Source organism: Branchiostoma floridae, chromosome 8 (assembly GCF_000003815.2).
Source record: "Branchiostoma floridae strain S238N-H82 chromosome 8, Bfl_VNyyK, whole genome shotgun sequence".
NCBI lineage: Eukaryota > Metazoa > Chordata > Leptocardii > Amphioxiformes > Branchiostomatidae > Branchiostoma > Branchiostoma floridae.
Genome location: NC_049986.1, coordinates 16,110,042 through 16,129,715, shown reverse-complemented (window position 1 = coordinate 16,129,715; position 19,674 = coordinate 16,110,042). Strand labels below are relative to the sequence as shown.

At 42.4% G+C, this 19,674-nt stretch overlaps 3 protein-coding genes across 4 annotated transcripts in view; 1 reads left to right on the top strand and 2 right to left on the bottom strand.

The window, feature by feature from the left end:
• Positions 1–469: 469 nt before the first annotated feature.
• On the bottom strand, positions 470–3,048 carry LOC118420651 (serine/threonine-protein kinase pdik1l-A-like). 2 transcript variants are annotated; one of them, XM_035827527.1, is made up of 2 exons: positions 2,899–3,048; positions 470–2,233 (listed from the first exon to the last, which is right to left on the bottom strand). In XM_035827527.1, the coding sequence occupies exon 2, from the start codon at positions 1,759–1,761 to the stop codon at positions 649–651; it is 1,113 nt and encodes a 370-aa protein (XP_035683420.1). In that variant the 5' UTR covers positions 1,762–2,233; positions 2,899–3,048; the 3' UTR covers positions 470–648. The 2 variants fall into 2 exon arrangements, with proteins under 2 accessions (XP_035683420.1, XP_035683419.1); XM_035827526.1 differs by lacking the exon at positions 2,899–3,048 and adding an exon at positions 2,718–2,797.
• Positions 3,049–5,815: 2,767 nt separating this feature from the next.
• Positions 5,816–17,119, top strand: LOC118421822 (E3 ubiquitin-protein ligase parkin-like). The gene is made up of 11 exons (XM_035829322.1): positions 5,816–5,866; positions 9,671–9,812; positions 10,348–10,466; positions 10,791–10,874; positions 11,112–11,227; positions 11,657–11,793; positions 12,293–12,354; positions 12,840–12,989; positions 13,616–13,699; positions 14,618–14,735; positions 16,185–17,119. Exons 1-11 carry the CDS (start codon positions 5,816–5,818, stop codon positions 16,295–16,297), a joined length of 1,176 nt encoding a protein of 391 aa, XP_035685215.1. The 3' UTR covers positions 16,298–17,119.
• A 32-nt stretch (positions 17,120–17,151) lies between these two features.
• LOC118421662 (cytochrome P450 2J6-like) overlaps positions 17,152–19,674 on the bottom strand; it is a 12,009-nt gene continuing 9,486 nt past the window's right edge. The window contains exons 7-8 of the mRNA XM_035829106.1: positions 18,325–18,460; positions 17,152–17,574 (exon numbers count right to left, since the gene is read on the bottom strand). Of these exons, the coding sequence (XP_035684999.1) occupies positions 17,393–17,574; positions 18,325–18,460 (318 nt within the window). The 3' untranslated portion in view covers positions 17,152–17,392. The remainder of the gene's footprint in view (positions 17,575–18,324; positions 18,461–19,674) is intronic.

Genomic DNA, 19,674 nt, shown 5'->3' with positions numbered 1-19,674 from the left:
TCTTCTCTGGATTGTTTTAAAGAACGCCTGCAGGTAGATGTGCAAAAGTTAGGTGCGACGGGTCCTTCGGTGTAATATAACCAGCTGCTGCCGTGCCGCGTGCCTGCGAAGCTGTGTGTTGCGCCAAAGGGCGGTTACACCGGTTATATAGATACAGATACAGATGTGAATCATCAAGCTGCTCCCCAGCGTCCAATGCCATTCTTAGCATTTTAATAAAAGTAACCAACACAGCTTACAGTATTTTGAGGAAAACTTGAACTTGGATCTAAATATTGATAGTCAAACAGCCAAATTCATGGCGGCATTACTTTAACGTACTCTTGTGTAACAAAATAGAAGTGAAAGGAATTGAAGTGAAATTAGGATTTTATTTGCATACTTAATAAGAAAAATATACATTTAGTGTTTTTCATTGTAGGATTCAAATACATGTGCCACATGTACATGTAGTCTGTGGCAGGTGGAAGACTAGCATATACCATTTATGCAAATAAGTCCCTAATGACATGTGAAAGTGTCATAATTCTTCTAAGAAGTACATGAGTTAATTGTTGACATTGTGACCTGTGTAAGTTATGAAGATGTGCAAGTCATTTACATAACCGGAATACATTTTCATAATGGTCTGAGGGAAGCAAGTATTGGTCATTTGCATGGTGGAAATGATTTTTGGAAATTTATCACACGAGAGCAGATGTTCTTGTAATAATCAAAAGCAGGTGGAACCATCTTAAACTTCACAATGTAGGTTATGCATTTGTTATCATTGCAGCAAATGTAGCAGAAAGACATGAAGAAAGCGCAAAATAATAGCAGTATCAGGGCCAGCACAAACGGGATGGTGATGATGATTAAGACAACGGCTTTAAAAAGTTGAATAAGGCAGTATAGAAGAGAAAGGAAGATGGTAGCAAATATTTGCAAGCATGGATTTGGTTCCCGTTCGTTCTGACTTGTGGCTACATTCGGACCGGTGTCCACATTTCCTGACCCTTGGTACGACTCGTTTTGGTCATTTTGATCCTCAACGAGCTTTAGGTTATTGAAGACATCGTCAGCAGTAGGCCTTTTCTTATAGTCTGCGTCTATCATCATGAAGACAAGGTTTCGGCGCTTCGGTTCGTTTTTCATCACTACATTATGGTCTACGCTTCCACCCCGCGCCAGAACGGTGCCTATTGCCTCTGGGTAACCTGACGGACGTTTTACAAACGGGGCAAGATATGGCTCCTGGCCAGCATTGCTAACTGCATTGAGATTGTCGAACATTGCCCAAACTATAAGCCCCATCGAAAATATGTCAACTGCGGTGGTCCAGTTGTGGCCTCTCAGAGCTTCGGGAGCGATGTAGTAGGGTGTTCCCCCCAGGGACCCCGTAAAGTACTCGTGCACCTTAGTCGGATCTAAACGGTCACATACAGTTGCCTGGCCAAAGTCCACTACCTTCAGAATTGGGGACTCGGGGCTAGTCTTGTCTTTTATCATCAAGTTCTGCGGTTTCAGATCCCTGTGGACGATATGCTGGCTGTGGAGGAACGCTACAGCATCCGCCAGTTGGAATGTCAACTGGCGTTTTGCGGCAACATTTTGTGGGTTGCGGAAAACGTAGTCACCAAGTGTACCACCTTCACAGAATTCGAGAAAAAGCCAAATACAAGAAGGAGGGGTGAATACCACTTCGTGCCCAATAAGTTGGGCGATATGGTCGTGGTGTTTAAGGTTTTCTAAGGTATTTAGTTCTCCAATGGCTTCATCCATTTGGCGCTCTAACTCTATAGGCAGTTTCTTTGCAGCGCAGATCTTCGCTGGATCACGGTCCACAGAACAAGCCTTATATACTCGGCCGAAAGCTCCCCTCCCCAGTTCCTCTCCGACCTTGTAGTTACCGACCTACGGTAAGAGGTAAAGTTACACGAATAAGCAGTCTCAACGTTATCGCTAAGGACCTACTAAATTATAGCTACAAGATAATGTAGTACTGACCTTTTGGATTATTTGTTCATACAGATTCTGGGGAGTGTGTATATGAATTATCATGACAAAATCAACGTTCTGAAAAGACATAATCGGCATATTTAGAATCGTTCGTTATTGTATGAATGAAAGTGTAACAAATGACCTTCAATGACGTCTCCATGTTGAAGTATTTTCCCTGTTGCCCTGGTAAGTTGTCAGCCTTTCTCTACTTACGGTGATAAGTTCTCAATAGTCAGAGAATCTCAGGTTGTCTCTGCAAATATATCACAAAACTATTTTTGTTGTTATGGTGTGTGTTTTTTTGTCATTGTTGCTGTTATTTGGCATTCGATTACAAATGAAAGGTTTGGACCCGTGAAGTTGGCAACGACGTTTAGCTATGGTATGTTCTTCTGTAATTCTATTATCTGCCTATCCTTGGCCAATGGGTGTGGCACAATTGGCAATGCCAAATTGTAATGCTACAACAGATGGTTCAGGTTTTCATTTTTGTTACATCCTTTCTCGTTAATGAACTCATCAAGGTATATTCTTAAGTTTTAACGTTAATTGGAACGGAAATATCCACTCGAGCCAGCAGTGTTTTCAAAACATTCGAATAACCGTGGGCAGCTGCAGTAGTTTGTAACGACGACAACAGTGTTTGTGCAATACATTTCAGCCCGAGGTGGCCCATTCCTTGATGGATCCGTGCCCTTCACACTAATCATTCATGATTTATTAATACACAAAAATACCTGTTCTCCTGCGTCCTCGACATTCGACACTACCCAGAACACGGTGACGGATTGTGGCCGGCCATGAACTGGCTGTTATCACTTCTTCTTTTCTACTGCTTAGCCCCCTTACGGGGATTAATAGCAGTGCGCACTTAATCTAACAAGTCCCGTGATGTTTTCCACTGTTTGTTACACGTACCTGTTTAAAGGTCGCCAGTTTTGATATGGTTCAAGGATCACTATCAACAGCACCGTCGAACAATAAGACTTTAAAGTGGTTGGGGAGCTAACAGGTGAGCTGCAGAATACTGTCACACGCTGTCATCACATCATCACAGCTTGTTGCCTAGTCGTTTTTACTGACGCGCTTAAAAGACACATTACATGTCAATGATTTGCCGTGTACTTCATTAACACGTCATATGCCCGATCAGTCACATGTGAACTCTGAAAGCGAAAGGTAAAACGGGACTTTCCATGTCATGTGATCCCCACGTACCTACCACTGACCGCTGCACCGAGACAGTGAGGACTTTCTGGCAACACTGAAGACCACCTGACCACATTGGTGAGAACATTATGCGAGTAATGTTACTGAAAGAGTATTTGTGATATTTGAGGGCACGAGTAACATCAATTATCAAGTATGTAACGATATGTAAGCTGCTCGTTATGAGCCTTGGTACATACCTATAAGGAAGCACGAGCCCACCATAGGCCATACCCGGAAGTAAACCCTGTGCCACTGCCATGAACGATGCAGGTGGTAGAAGAGATACACGAGAAATTAGATGAAAAACATGTAATCAAACCTTTCTTAGGCAGTGTGAAAATCTTATATATGTTGCGTTTCAAGTGTAACAGGAATTCAGCCCACAAAGCTGCTTACACAGAGCACAAGGCTGTCTGACAGTATTTTGAAGAATCTAGTAAAAGACAGTCAAATTCACTGTGTATTTCTTCCACGCCTTCTTGTGCCACAAAATAGGATTGAAATTTGTATGTGAAAGCTCATTAGAACGCGACATCTTAACAGGAAATGTACACACGGGCCCGATCACCGATATTGGTAAAATGTAATAATAAAGATGTCATTTTACAGTATGACTTCATTGTTTTGTTTCTGAAATGTCGTGAATATTGTCATTCTTGATTTTGATTGACCGTATCACCCAAATCTAAGCCAACAAGCCTAAAAAGATTAACCCCCTTTACGAGTCTTCCACGATTTCCTCATTTTCGAAAAGACCGAAATTTGGCAATTTGACAGTCGCTTTAAACAGTTGTCTCGGGGCGGTCAGGAGCGGTACTGCAGATGAGGCTCTCATGGGGTCTATCCTCCACCCGACTAGTAAAAGTGAGAAAATATAAAAGACATTAGACGTAAAACCAGTGAACCCTATCCAAGACAGGGCTAAACGTCTTCACGTGATCCAGAATGACCTTTAACTTAAAAAAGGTTAAGACTTTTGCAAACACGCAAAGACTAGTTTGGATCGATATTCAGCGGCACCGCACGGGACTCTCATGAAACACCGTGGCTGCCCGTAGAAGCGCCACCTGTATCCACGTACACACAATCTTTGTACAAGATGAAAAGATACATGGACACATGCTCTCCCTTTCCTCGGCGATCCACCCAGTTATACAATAAAGATATCAAACAACAAAATGACATGTGTACCTAACTAACGTTACACGTGTACCTTCAAAATATGAACTAGTTATATATGTTGACTGGCTTAGCGCCAATAAGTAACTCGTGCGGTGTCAACTCGATCAAGGACGACAGTAGACGCATAGTCGAGGGACATGGTCTATTGGCAACTTTAGTATCTTATGAAACCCATGATGGTGAACAACAGGTACCACGTCATGCGTGACGTACGCACTAGCGGACCCTACCACTACACACATGGGTGGTGGTCCTAACCACTATAACAATCGGTACACAATAGTGGCGTAGTCCAACGCTAGCTTGGTATCCAAACCTTTTTATAGTTCTCGAGTCTCTTCTGCCCTCTTCCTTGTGGAGAGGACAGAAGATACTCGGGAGCTATAATAGGTTTGGATAACAAACTATAAAAACTCCGAGTGTACAGTGTGCCTAACAGCATTTGTAAAAAAAACACGGACTATCACGGGTTATCACCCTCTCTTTCAGGTGCACCATGAGCACCTTTCAGGTCATGGTCAGGTTCAACTCGAACCACAGCTTCCTGGTTACCGTCCACACGTCATGGACCATCGCTCGGTTCAAACAGGAGGTGGGCAGGACACAGGGCGTCCCGTCTGGACAGATCCATATCCTGTTCGCCGGTAGGCACCTGTCGGACTCACTGAGGATTGAGGTAATCATTTATCATACATATACTACTGTTCGTTTTTCCCTTCGTGAAACAAAGGGTTTGTTTAGAGTGCTGTTTTTTTGTGAGAGGGACGTTTGTCAGCCTGATAACTGGGGAAGGCATGGATGGATTGTTCTGATATTTGGTATGTGGGTAGGGTTAAACATGACGAAGGAATGGTAGGAATTGCGTTACGGCAGGGCGCTCTAGCGGAGTGTTATTGTACTGCAGCAGAACTTCCGGTTTTGATATTTTTTTTTCGGGACATGTTTGGGTGATGATTTTTAAGTGGTAAGTAGCTGTGTAAATGAATAGTAAGGTGTGTAAGTTTTGGCCACTTAGGGGTTTTGCTGGGGCGGTGAAAGTCATTCTTGTGTTAGGTTTTGAGAAGGAATTATGGAAGCAGGGGTCGATGGATCGGAATGACTGTAGGTATGCAGATAGCTTAGGTAGTGATGTACATAATTGTATGATTATTATGCAAATTAGAAGGTAATTAGCAGAATGCAATAGGTATGTGTGCAAATCGTTGTATGGTGCGTGTCTGTGGACAGAAAATCTCATGAACGGCATGACAGATTGATCTGATATTTGGTATGTGGGTAGTTCTTGAGAAGGAGAAGAAACGTACGAGGCATTTTTTCGTTTAGTGGCTTTTGACGGTTTTGCAGGGGATGTTTGTAGGTGGAAAATGGGTTTTACGCAATCGTAGGTATTACGCAATCGTGGGTATTACGCAATCGTGCTATATTTAGGTGATATTACGTCATGCCGATGGGCTTCATGCTTACCCCGTCCCAACAGGAAGTGATCCCAAAGGTCATAGTTGCGCAATAGAGAAAATGGTTTATAGGGACAGTACATTATACATGATGGGGTGTGCATGTTCCCCATAAGATTTGATAATCTGTAGACTAAGGGCAATGATGATATTGTATACAGGGGCGTGTATTACACGTTTTAAAAGGGTTGCACATGTAACAGTTACTACCGGTACAATACACTGATGAACAAAGCAGGGTTTGTTTTTCACAGTAACTTGCAGTCATTGATGAGATTGTTTATAGGGAGTTTACATTAGACATATGGGATACACAATGTAGTGGACTGCATTGTGAAACAAAGAATGTTACGACATCATCATTGTTGCAACCATTGATACATTTGCTTCCGGCGGTGGATTTGTTATCCTACCTGCTGAAATTGGACAAATTTCTTGTCGGGATAAGCATTTGGTCTCTCTTCCAAGGAAGAAATTATGCATGTTTTATGTTATCCCGGACAGAAAAGGTGTCGCGAGGCGTATAGTCCTATTGACTGACAAGCCCCGTGCGGGCGGATAAAGCGTTCCCGCCACGGCACGGCCATTTGTACTGATATGTGGCGAGAACGTTTGGGCAAGAGACACGGGGTCATGTCAGAATTTCAATGAGTTCCAAGTCGCAAGCCCAAAATGAAAGTTATACTTTTATGTCTTGTTTTCCAAGCGATGTAATGTAGAGTATATAGGTCACAACAAGGACACAAGTGGTAATTAACACAATCACGTCATTTGTACCGACATGTCGCGAGAACGATTAGGTGAGAGACACGCACGGGGTCATGTCGAAAGTTCCATGAGTCACAAGTCGCAAGCCCAGATGGATAGTTATACTTTGATGTCTTGACTTCTCTGCAATTTAATCTAGGGTAGGTCGCAGATGCTAGTTAGCAGATTCATGCCATTTGTACTGATAGGTTACTAAAACGATTGGGTAAGAGAAAAGGGGTCATCTGAAAAGTTCCATGAGTTCCAAGTCGCAAGCCCAAAATGGAAGTTATACTTTTATGTACCTGAGGAGGAGCATTCCGTGACGACACCAGCCATCACATTTTGGAGGTGTTCGCTGGGGATGTGAAGATCATTTATGTGGATCTCACCAATGACGGCGTTGATGTGGTCAACGTTATTGTTTTATGTGTTATTTTATTGATATTTTGATGCAACAGTCGATTTTAGCCCAGTCAATATAAGTCTTTATCTTCAAAAGACAATGAAAGGTATTTGCTTTGTCCATGGAAATGAATGGACAGGACAGTTTGTCATGTGCACAAACAAGAAAGGATGGATGATAGAATACTTTTAAAATACAGCTACTGCCTATATCACTTTTTTCGGCGCACCTTCCTATGTGACGGTCTCCATGCTTTCTCCCAAAAAGCGTAAGCAGGTCTTCTTCATCTCCCGTAAATCGTAGAGACACGGTTTCATTTTACACAGTTTGTAGCAGGCCATAACGTACACATACATTCCATTCCATAGTAAAAACCACAAACCCTTTGTCTTCGCATTATATTCTACAACTTCTCAATGCATTTCACAGATAACATTGACCACCTACTGCCAAGATTCCAAGTAACTTGTTTTGAGTGCTGTTTTTTTGTGAGAGGGACGTTTGTCAGCCTGATAACTGGGGAAGGCATGGATGGATTGTTTTGATATTTGGTATGTGGGTAGGGTTAGACATGACGAAGGAATGGTAGGAATTGCGTTACGGCAGGGCGCTCTAGCGGAGTGTTATTGTACTGCAGCAGAACTTCCGGTTTTGATATTTTTTTTTCGGGACATGTTTGGGTGATGATTTTTAAGTGGTAAGTAGCTGTATAAATGAATAGTAAGGTGTGTAAGTTTTGGCCACTTAGGGGTTTTGCTGGGGCGGTGAAAGTCATTCTTGTGTCAGGTTTTGAGAAGGAATTATGGAAGCAGGGGTCGATGGATCGGAATGACTGTAGGTATGCAGATAGCTTAGGTAGTGATGTACATAATTGTATGATTATTATGCAAATTAGGAGGTAAATAGCAGAATGCAATAGGTATGTGTGCAAACCGTTGTAGGGTACGTGTCTGTGGACAGAAAATCTCATGAACGGCATGACAGATTGATCTGATATTTGGTATGTGGGTAGCTCTTGAGACAGTGAAGAAACGTACGTGGCGTTTTATCGTTTAGTGGCTTTTGACGGTTTTGCAAGGGATGTTTGTACTTGGAAAATAGTGTATGTGGGTATTACGCAATCGTGCTATATTTAGGTGGCATTACGTCATGCCGATACCAGCGTGGGCTGCTACCCCGTCTCCACAGGAAGTGACCCCAAAGGTCAACAACAAAATGGTACTATAGGGACAGTACATTATACATGGTGGGGTGTACATGTTTCCCATAAGATTTGATAATCTGTACACCAAGAATAATTGCAATGATGATATTGTATACAGGGGCATATATTATAAGTTTTAAAAGGGTTGTACAATCATGTAACAGTTACTACCGGTACAATACATTGTTGAAAAAAGCAGGGTTTGTTTTTCACAGTAACTTGTAGCCATTGATGAGATTGTTTATAGGGATTGTACATTAGACATATGGAATACACAATGTAGTGGACTGCGTTGTGAAACAAAGAATGTTACATCATCATTGTTGCAAGCAACAAGTCGAAAATAATTATCTGTATTGCAGGAGTTGTATATTATACTTAAAGGGTTGTACAAGAAAACTATATTACTTTGTGGAAACGTCCATGCAATGTATTAAGTCGTCAATATTGACATGTTTTATCTCGATAGTCCATTATACACATTGGAAGTATATAACGTACTACATTGCGGAGCTAAGTAGCAATTTGCATATTTAGTATCTATGAATATCTATCAATATCTCTTTTTTTCAGTGACAAATGTGATACATGTACGTTTGACAGTCCAGTTATGAAATGCTGCGAATTAATCATTGTGCAAACTAGCCCATGGTTTGCATTAATAGAACTTGATTATAGAAGGCATTCCCCAAGTTATATTGAGATCAAAAATCATGACGATCCGTCAACCCTTCCCATGTTATTACCCTCCAAATGGATGATGCAATTGCGCACGCGCGTAAGACTTGGTGTAAATTCCGGGAATTTTTACCAAGGCCACAGCAAGTAAATTTTATGGATGACGTCCTCTGCAGACTGCAAAAATAGTGCGATAGGGCGAAAAAAAACAAGATAGGTAAAAATAACAAGATGGCTACATTTTCAAAAATAGGCACCATAAAGTTGTGACGACTGTTGTAAAAAGAACTAAAGGGACAAAACATGGCATCAGAGCCAACAAGGCATTCATTCCCGTTTTTAAGACATGTACTGGTGTGGTAAAAGTGACACTAGTGTGGTAGACTGGCATCATCAACAAAGTTGGTAAGCACACTAATAGCTTCTATATATCCAATAAGTTCTACAACTACAGTCCTGGGTACCTCGCAAGTGTCACTTGTACAAGTACAATCATTAGCCTACAACACTATATATTTGCTCATTTTGGTACTTTATCCCACTCCAATTATTCCACTCCAAAGGGATGACGCAACTACATAGGCGCGGAAAAAAACCTGTAGAATTCCGGACAATTTTGCCAGTCGGACGTATCATATACTGTTAGGCTAGCCCCTGAGATGTCTATAAAAAACACCCTCAAACCACCACACCCTCACCCATTTCACGAAGGTTGAGTTCTGCGAACGCTTGTTTTCACAATGCACTTGTGCATGAATTACCACATTTTGTATGTTGTTCTTCATTTTGTATGTTGACCTTCACTAGGATTGTCAGCTTGGTCAGCAGACGGTTATCCACGCCATCAGCGGACTGCCCCAGCTGTCAGTGGACGCCCGTAGCTCTGCTGCAGCACCCCGGTCTCTGAGTGATGTACAGCTGAACGTACGGCCTGAAGGCGCTGATACAGGTATACATAAAGCAGAACAAAATAGATTTCATATACAGTATTTTTATTGACACAAAAGTACAAAATTTTTGTAAGGTCTTCTACATACATGTACAAACAAGCAGATACTAATGTAACGTTAGTAACAAAAAGAAGTACTTGAAGTATCAACATATATATTTGAGTTTACACTTATCATAAAACTTATAATGGACATATCGTTTACAATACTCATTTTAAGGTCTAAACATTCTTTGACATGATTTATGATTGCTTACCTGTTTTTACACAGTACAAGGGTTATCTCCTCCTAGAAAGTACACGTAATTAAATTCATCTATAGGAGGTGAATATATATAGAGATGACAATCTTTGAGAAACAAAGTACAATATTGGTGATAAGATTACAAACCAACCGGTACATTATTGAGAATTTACATGACTAGAAAATTCTGAAGCAGGACTTTAACCATTATTTCCAACACACAAAAAAGTTGTACCTGCTCAAAGATGCAATGATACAAAACAATGGTTGTTTTCTATTGATATCCCCCAGCCGCGGGCAGTCTCCCCTCTTATTTCGTGTTCTGTAAGCGGCCGTGTAAGGCGGTGAGGCCGGGGAAGCTGAGGGTCCGGTGTGGCACGTGCAGACAGACAACCCTCACTCTCAGCAGGGTAAGCCTCGCTTCAACATGTGGTCAGATAATGTGTATTTTATCTGAACGTGATTGTATTTGGACATGGAAACACAAAACGTTCTAAAGCTACATTTCTGGATGGTCCTGATCAAACTACTTTGCATGATGAAATAAATCTGGAACCCCGGAGGGTTCACTGAAAGACTTGGGTGATTTAGAAACGCTCGTCGTCAGAACAATATGTGTGTGTAAGATACAATGTGTATATATTGTAGAAATACGCTACTGAAAAGGGAGTGGATATCTTGCCAGACTATCCCTGATTGTACTTATAGTACATATCATATTGTATTGATCTCAGGATCCAAACTGTTGGGAGGACGTTTTGGTGCCCGGAAAGATCCAAGGCAGGTGCCTGTCCAGAGGGTGTCCAGGAACCGTCGCCGTGAGTTTTAAACTTTAAACTTTTGTGCTTTATGCTGCTAAATGTTGGAACTGTTTCGGGAATAGATCAAAGTGTATGCTTGACGGATGTTAGTATGGTTGCAGTTATAGATTTTGCTGAAAATGCAAAAATCATCTTTCTGGCTTATGAGCTACCGATACTTCATTTTGCCTTCCTCAGAATGCATCCGCTCAATACTACTATAGGACAAACCGTTTTGGTTGTTTTCGAACGCAGGAGTTTTACTTCAAGTGTGCGGACCACCACACATCTGAGGATGACACATCTGTGGCACTGCCTCTGGTGAAGAGCAACACACAGAGTGTGGACTGTCTCGGCTGTACTGATGTCAGGTACAGCTACATGTATAGTTTATTTACATGTAGTATTTTTTCATTAAACGAAATGTTTGGCGCCCCAACAATGAGGCATGGCAGTTATGAAAAAAATGTTAACGTTACCCTTGCTTTGACTTTTGTAGGCACCAGTTGCGCATGCATTCATCAGCACAATCTTGGCCTCTTTGGCCTCACACATCAGCAATTACCACGACGACTTTTGCGTTTCTATGACGTTTTCAAATATATTTCTGGTATAGATGCGCTGAATTTGTTGTTAATTGTCAAAATATACACCATTTCACATGCCTCACAAAAGCCTCATTGTAGCCACGAAAAACTTAAGTGCTGCTAACATTCCTCTTAAAGCGGTAAACGCTACCTTGGCTGCAAGATGTCGGCTCAGGTTTTAAATACGGAACTTCACCAAAACACTTTCCCCAGGACCCCCGTGATGGTGTTTGAGTGCGCTGACGGACACGTCATGTGCCTGGACTGCTTCGCCCGCTACTGCGTCACCAAGCTGAACGACAGGCAGTTCGTCCAACATGCCTCACTGGGGTACACGCTGCCATGTCCGGGTTTGTTGTGTTTGTTTATCCTTATTTTAGATCGATAATACTGTAAATGTTCGCTGGGATTTGATTTCGTGGTAGCAGGTACAAAGGACTTTTCGCGGTGGTTTTAAGTTCGCGGTAGCACCATGCACTGTAGTCTTTTACTGTCATGGGAAATGTTCGCGGTGGTTTTAAGTTTGCGGTGAAGCGGTCCCCGCGAAAACCGCGAACATTAAACCACCACGAAAGTTTCTGCACTCTAGTGTTGGCCTATGCAATTAACAGGACAAACATTAGCCTATGAGCATAGCATTACTCCATCATGGCATTGATAACATTGATGCTGATGAATAAGCCCAAGTCAACAAGTTTAACACACAGTCGGGAATGTCATGTAACGTTAAGCTCCCAACAATGGTCAGGTCATCATCAATGATGTTGTTTGACAATGCATGAGCTTTGAAAGTGGCAAAATAACTGCATTTTGGATTCTATAGTTTAACAAAACTTTCAACTCGTGCAGGTGGCTGTGACAACTCCCTGATTAAGGAGGTGCATCATTTCAGAATGCTTGGAGATGAACAGGTAGGATGGGCTTATAATCACCTATTGACCTATTGAATGACCAAAACTTCCAATGTAGTGACGTCTAGTCAGATGTGTTCTCTCTGCAAGATACATGTGTTAACTTTAGTGTTTCAATTTCAGTTTGTTGGAAGATTATCTATTTTGTGGCTGCACAGTCGATTGCATTAGCTGACCTGCAATGACCAGATCACTGACACAAAGGCAATCAAAGTTATCAAACCCACTAGTATGATGACTATTACTGCAGCAGAACTTCCGGTTTTTGTATCTTTTGACCTGGACATGTTATGGTTTTGATATTTTGGTGGCGGTTTTGATATTTTGGTGGCAAATATCTTGTGATCATGTGATGTAAAAGAAATTGTCTGGGATTACGCCACTAGCATCTTGCTCTGTAACTCGGGGACTCATTTGTCAACATCTTCCACGGAGAAGAACTGAAGAAAGTAACGACGGGTTTCCATGATATTTTTTCCCTGCAGTACGACCGTTACCAGCGTTTCGGTGCGGAGGAGTGCGTGCTGCAGATGGGCGGAGTGCTGTGTCCGGGGCGGGGCTGTGGGGTGGGGCTGCTGCCGGAGGGGAGCAGTAACATGGTGGAGTGTGTGCGGCAGGCGGGCAGCGGCTGCGGGGTGAGTTACTGAGCGGTTCGGTGCGGGGGAGTGTGTGCTGCAGATGGGCGGGGTGCTGTGTCCGGGGCGGGGCTGTGGGGTGGGGCTGCTGCCGGAGGGGAGCACTAACATGGTGGAGTGTGTAAGGCAGGCAGGCAGCGGCTGTGGGGTAAGCCACGTACGCTAACAGATCCAGGATTCGATTTGAAATCAGTCCTGCTTAAATCGTGCTTATAGCGACCCGCCGGCCCCAAGCTAAAGGGCTGGGCCGTTACAGCATAGTCTGAGTCCGATGCTGTAACTAGCCTGGGTACTACCCTCCGTAGTGACCACTGGCTCGATACTCTCGCTTGCAAACTACGGTAGATAGCAAGCGAACGTATTGAGCCAGCGGTCACTATGGAGGATGGCACTCAGGGCAGTTACAACATCGAAAGGCGGACTTTGTGGCAACGTGTCTCAGATTTTGCTTCCTTGATGTTGACGTAGAATTACTAGCAAACGACTAGCGTGCCGTTGAGCTGGAAGCACTAAGATATTTGCCATCCCGTAACTAAACCTTATGAAATCTTATAAGAATGTGCGAAAAAATCTTTGACCCACTCTGAACTAAATCTTTCAACTAAACACTGGAGTTTTCCCCGCAGTTCGTGTTCTGCAAGCTTTGTAAGGAAGCCTACCACAACGGCCCGTGTGGTCAGACTGCGCCACAACCCTCAGCTCCGGCTAACGTGAGTAGAATATCTTATGTGTTAGATTAGATCTGTAATACGTCTACATGTATATGTATATGTATATATGTTTTGTCTTGTTATGACCTGTACTTAGCTAGATTGGGCAAAAATGTACAATAAAGGTCTTCATTTAATATCAAACCGCCATGTCATGATGTTGGCAGTCTACCGCTAGTTCTCAAACGCAACTTGCTGTAGAAAGTCGGCACTATCTGTGAAACATAGATTACTGGTGTATGGTCGCAAAATCTTTTGCAAGAGAACTTGTCGGTAATTATAAGTTTTTTCCCCGAGACACTTCGTCTGCGAAGACAAACCTATGACAAATGTGCAATCGATATCAACGTTCTTTCACGAATAGACATAGAAGAACATCATGGCAGCCTTAGGAATCAGTCACACGAATGAATTCCTATATATTCCAGCCATATGAGTTCCGTAGTGACATTTTTGCGTAGGTAAAGTTTGCGGGAAAGATGTTAGTCTTTACTTTGACCGACTCTTGTGCAGCCTGGTCTAACCGAGAAAAAAAACTACTTCGTCGTCCTCAAAGTCCACTTGAGCTAACGTCCCACCTCCAAACTGGGGCCCGGCCGGGCTGTTTGTGGAATCGAAAATCACAATTTAAAATATATATAGAAATGTATACGTAAATATATGGACAAATAATTTTCACGACTATTCCTTTTAAGTCCTGTGTAGTTATGTTCGGTGTCTCTTGTTTCATACTTTTTGTTTCCTAACGCTGCCCGGCCGGGCCCCGGTTTGGCAATATGGGACGTAGGCCTATCAGGGACTTGAATACACACACTCGCGCGACTGATCTCTTAAATTGATATCAATATGCGTCTTGATGTGATTTAAATCTGTCTAATAACTTTGTCTATGTCTATGTCTGTGTGTTTTATACTACAGAACTACCGAGTGGACCGAGATCGGGCCCGCCGTGCACGCTGGGAGAGGCGCACAGCTGCCACCATCGAAAGGACCACCAAGGCCTGCCCGGGGTGTAAGGTCCGCACCGAGAAAAACGGTCAGCTATAATCTTTCTCCATCTTAAGCGGTATCCATTCTTTTATTAAATTCAGGTATTCAGGTAACCATTGAACTGTTTAGGGTGTTTGGTATCTAAGTCCTATATTAGCTTATCAGGAACTCAGCCAAACCAGTCGATTACTATTTGTGAGCCGTGTTTATTCAACCTATGCTAAACTCAAGTAACATATAATACAATGTGTTTCACTTAGGACTACAGCAAGTTACAGTTACAGGATACAGGTCTAGGATAAAGGTACAGAGATCTAAGTATATTTACAGAGAGAGTCGGTCTAACTAATAACTAGTACACAATCCAACAGAGGGACTAAGCCCTACCAAAGTACCTCACCTGAGTCCTTGGGGCACGAGACTGACTAAATCTCTTCATACACTCTCTAAGCTCAACTAGCATAACAATGAGCTTGTCTAACTCCGCCCATCAAGGGTAATCCGGTTGGATGCTCTCACCATCACAACCAAATAAGGAATACCTAACATGCTAATTATGCTCCGCCCATATGGTCTAGACAGTCATTACCTAATTACCTCATATGTCATAGGTCATGGCCGTTACACTACCTCCCCCTCACCGAACATTTGTCCTCAAATGTTAAGATACCATAATATTACAAGAGAGGTGTAACAAACATACAACAGGTCGATATAAAAGAGCAAAAGTGGAAACCATTAGTCATATGTCATTATCTAGCTCTCTGTGACCATTCATCTTCCACTGCTTACGGAAAAGAAGTCAAACCCATCATATAGCTTAGGTAGAAATAGATTTAGTTTAGACGTTATTCCCTTTTGATTTATCTATGAATATCATTTCCCTTTTTTGTTAATTATGTTTATGTATACCACTACTACTTTACTTTGTATGCAATTAGCCCTCGGGCATGAATTTGCAATAAAGATTATTATTATTATTAAAGTCTGAAACTCATTGAACTTGTTTCACTGGCATCTGCCGTTTTGTACTTCATTTCCACTAGACTAGAGGCTGAGGCTGCTGAGCGACCAAAGATTTTACAGATCGCTCAACGAATTTCATAGAGAAAAGAACGAATCTTGTTACATTTTGTTCGTTTAAGTGGCTTTACACCGTCCATCACATTGCAATTATGAATTCAGTGGTCACAAAAATACAATTTTTGTCGCTCAACTATCGCCGTCTAGTGGATATGGAGCCTACCAGGACTGATATAGCGCAAGCAGCAGGGTCACTTAATTCAAAGCTTTCATTTCTTTCCATAGAACCTTGCGGGGAAATGACGCTTGATCAAGCACTTTTGAAAGGCATCGTTGTGCACGTGTCTCCAGACAAAGAATGATAGCTTAAAAAAACATGTTGGACTGTAATGACTGTTAGTGATATTGGCCAAAATGTTGAAAATTCTCCAGACTTTTTTACGCATGCGTGAATTTTGTTTTGAATTTTCAGACGGCTGTATGCACATGACGTGCCCGAGGTGCGGCTTCCATTGGTGCTGGCTGTGTGAGCGGGAGTGGGGGAGGAACTGTCAGGACAGGCACTGGTTTGGGGAGGGGCGCTAAGGACTTTGACGTGAAACGGTGAAACGGTGTGTGCAGTAAACGACGCATTCAGATCCGTCCATGCCAACACAAATTAAACCCCAGGTGCCAGGTGTTCCGTTCTACTGTGATCAAGTTGAGATTTAGAGAGATGATTGAACTTGATTCATACGGCTGACTTACATGTAGCGTACTCTTGGCTTTGACGTCAACCCATGCATCTTTCACAGGTCGTCAGCTTGTCCCCAAAGGATTACACAGATCACATCTCACCAACCTTTTCTCCATTATGATCTTTGGTACAAAGGTTTACCTCGTCGTCGTTGTGGTATAACTATCAGTTTTCACAGTTGATCCAGTACAAATGCTAACATGGCATTTAATCATTCCGGTTTGAATGTTGAAAAGGAAATTGGCAAAGTCATTCCTCTGGAAGAAAGTTCAAGATTAACCTCCTTTAGATGCCGAGAATGCGTACAATCTCCAATGCATATATATCTTTAAAATGACAGTTGATGTTATATCAGATATAAGCTCCTTGATGTTATTGAAGACTTTAAAGAAATAGATAAATGTAGATTATATTGTATGTAGTTTAACGATAAAATTGCGATAACTTGTGTGTGTGTATCTATATATAATCTGATATAAATCATAATGTATTTTAACGTTAGTAATTACTGATTATATAGTTACCTTAGTCATTTTTTATGTACCCAGTAATAATAGCCCGTAATACATGTGAATAGCCAGCAGTTAATTGTACAACCTTGTCTGCACGCACACTAGCTAATGTTAACCAAACCTGTAAACTAAACGAATAAACTAATGTATCTGAGTGGACATATGGTGGTTATGATATAGTGATCAATCTTTCCGAGTAACATTGGTGTTCGAGGGTGGTTGGGACTGTAAGTCAGTTTACGGTTTGAATTACGCATGCGCTGGTCAAAGGTGAAGGGAGGTCATAGCTCATGGTAAATTCTTGTCTAGACCATGCTGTCTAAATGCGTTTCATTTGTGTCTCAGAGGCATTCGACTTTGACACATTACCCACAATACTTCACGCTGCGCATGTACAGCTCAAACCGTGAACCAGCCTATAGAATTGGTCTCTCAACGCGGAGTGGCACAGAGCACATGGGACCCGGGTGGGCGAAGGACGATACCGAACTCTCCCTCAGTAGGATAGGACGTAACCCCCTCCGGTAAGCGGAAGGTGAAGTTCTGCAGGAGGGTGGTGAAGAACAGAAACAGCTCCATCTTAGCGAGCTGGTCCCCTGGGCAACCCCGCCGTCCTGGGGAAAAATTATGCACAGTGAAACTCAAAACCTATCAGGGCACATCAACCTTCAATGATCCTCATCTCCAACTAGATGTAAGAATCCGTCGTATTCTCAGTGTTTGACGATTTGATTTTTTGCAAAATTAAGTACTCATTTCTAGGAATTTTCTATCTTCTTGGAATGGGGGGGGGGGGCATTACAAGTGTACAAATAGAAAATAGTACCACATGGTTAAAAAAAGGCATAAAACACTGAAAATGATATGGACCGTTGCATCTGCTTTGACATTGCATAGAACCTGGACGGAGGTCGTCATAGTCTAACAACCACATTTGACTCAACTGCTCACGCCACAAGGCAAGGGTCCTCAGTTATCCTGAAGAAGACTTAAAGTAAAAAATCGTTGTGTTGGAAAGTGGTTTTATTTTTCCCATAATTTTGTATACAAGTACTAACACACATGCACTTTCATAGTTACCCACCCTATGATTGACGTTAATTTCTAAGACCTGCAAAAACAAAATACGTTGACATCTATGTACAGTGTAATTTATTCCAATCTGGCACCACACCATTTTCCGATGTAGATTCGAATCCGCTTCCAAATTAAGAACTGAGCCTGCTCCGTTGGTATCGATTCGTGAATACAGGAGAGATTCTACGACGCAGTTCAGCGCTGCATAGGAGAACAAGGTGCGCTGACGACATCTAACTAAAACCTAACCTATGGCACACTGGCATCCTACATTATGCTATACATACCTCCTGAAAATGGCATGAAGGCATCGGGCTTGTTGATGATGCGCCCTTCTGCGTCTAGGAACTTGCTGGGGTCAAACCGCTCAGGGTCAGGCCAGTACTCGGGGTCCATGTGGACGGACCACAAGTCGTTCAGGACCTGCCGAAGGGAATAGAAGACGTAGTGTATGTTATAACTTACAAACACATGAAAATTTATCCCCTTTTGATTTTTCCTGCTTCACAGTCTACAACTGAGATACCCCTGCAGTTCCAAAGAACGCATCTAGACTGCCCAAACTTAAATCACTTATTGCCGACTACAATAGCTGTCCACCAGTCAAAAATCCTGACCATAGCTTGTCGAAATCACGATACAGTGGAAGCCAGTTAATTGCACAACGGATTAACGCACACTTCTGTTAACTGCACGGCCCAGCTAGATAACTTCGCATTATTGCACCAGCCGGATAATTGCACGAAATTCACTGACAAATACGAGGGGCGTGCAATAAGTAATGCCCCTGATCCACTTCCAGTTGTCTGATCTAGATGAAGTTTTGTATGTGTAATGATTCATATCTCTATGGGTTATGTTGCAAAAAACAGCTCTGAACTAATTGTGGTTTCTGATTTACTGGTGTTTGAACTGAGTCAGGTGTGAGATGGACGAGGTGTGAAATGGAGCCAGTTGAGTGTTGCGCAGTGATCCGGTTTTTGTATTTGAAAGGACGCACACCAAAGGAGACTTTTGATGAAATGAAAAGAAACTTATGGTGATGATGCCCCATCATATGACCTTCTAAAACGCTGGCATCGTGAATTCAAACATGGCCGGAAGTCTGTGGAAACAGCTCCCAGAGCTGGTAGGCCCTCTTCTGCCAGTAATGGGTAGCGGGAGCATGGTTTTGTCCCATATATGCAAATGAGCAGCATGCATACATTCACATGCTAATAAGTACGTGTAATTTAACATAAGCACTTTTTGTACATTTTGGTTCACACTGTACACTCCAGTACAGTTCTGTACACTCTTGTTCACTCTGTACTCTCCAGCTTCACTCTAGCGCACTTTTATACACTCTGGTACACTCTAGTTCACTCTGTACACTTTGGTTCACTCTGTACTCTGCTTCCCTCTATTCACTCTAGCGCACTCTTATACACTCTTATACACTCTGGTACACTCTTATACACTCTAGTTCACTCTGTACACTTTGGTTCACTCTGTACTCTCTAGCTTCACTCTAGCGCACTCTTATACACTCTGGTACACTCTTATACACTCTAGTTCACTCTGTACACTTTGGTTCACTCTGTACTCTGCTTCCCTCTATTCACTCTAGCCCACTCATCATACACTCTTATACACTT

Excerpts from the sequence above, each read along its gene's own strand:
- LOC118420651 (XM_035827527.1), bottom strand. The coding sequence starts at position 1,761 with ATGGATGAAGCCATTGGAGAACTAAATACCTTAGAAAACCTTAAACAC.
- LOC118421822 (XM_035829322.1), top strand. The coding sequence starts at position 5,816 with ATGCCGATGGGCTTCATGCTTACCCCGTCCCAACAGGAAGTGATCCCA. Across the intron at positions 11,794-12,292 it reads GTACACGCTGCCATGTCCGG|GTGGCTGTGACAACTCCCTG; the intron begins GTTTGTTGTGTT and ends CAACTCGTGCAG. Across the intron at positions 12,990-13,615 it reads AGGCGGGCAGCGGCTGCGGG|TTCGTGTTCTGCAAGCTTTG; the intron begins GTGAGTTACTGA and ends TTTTCCCCGCAG.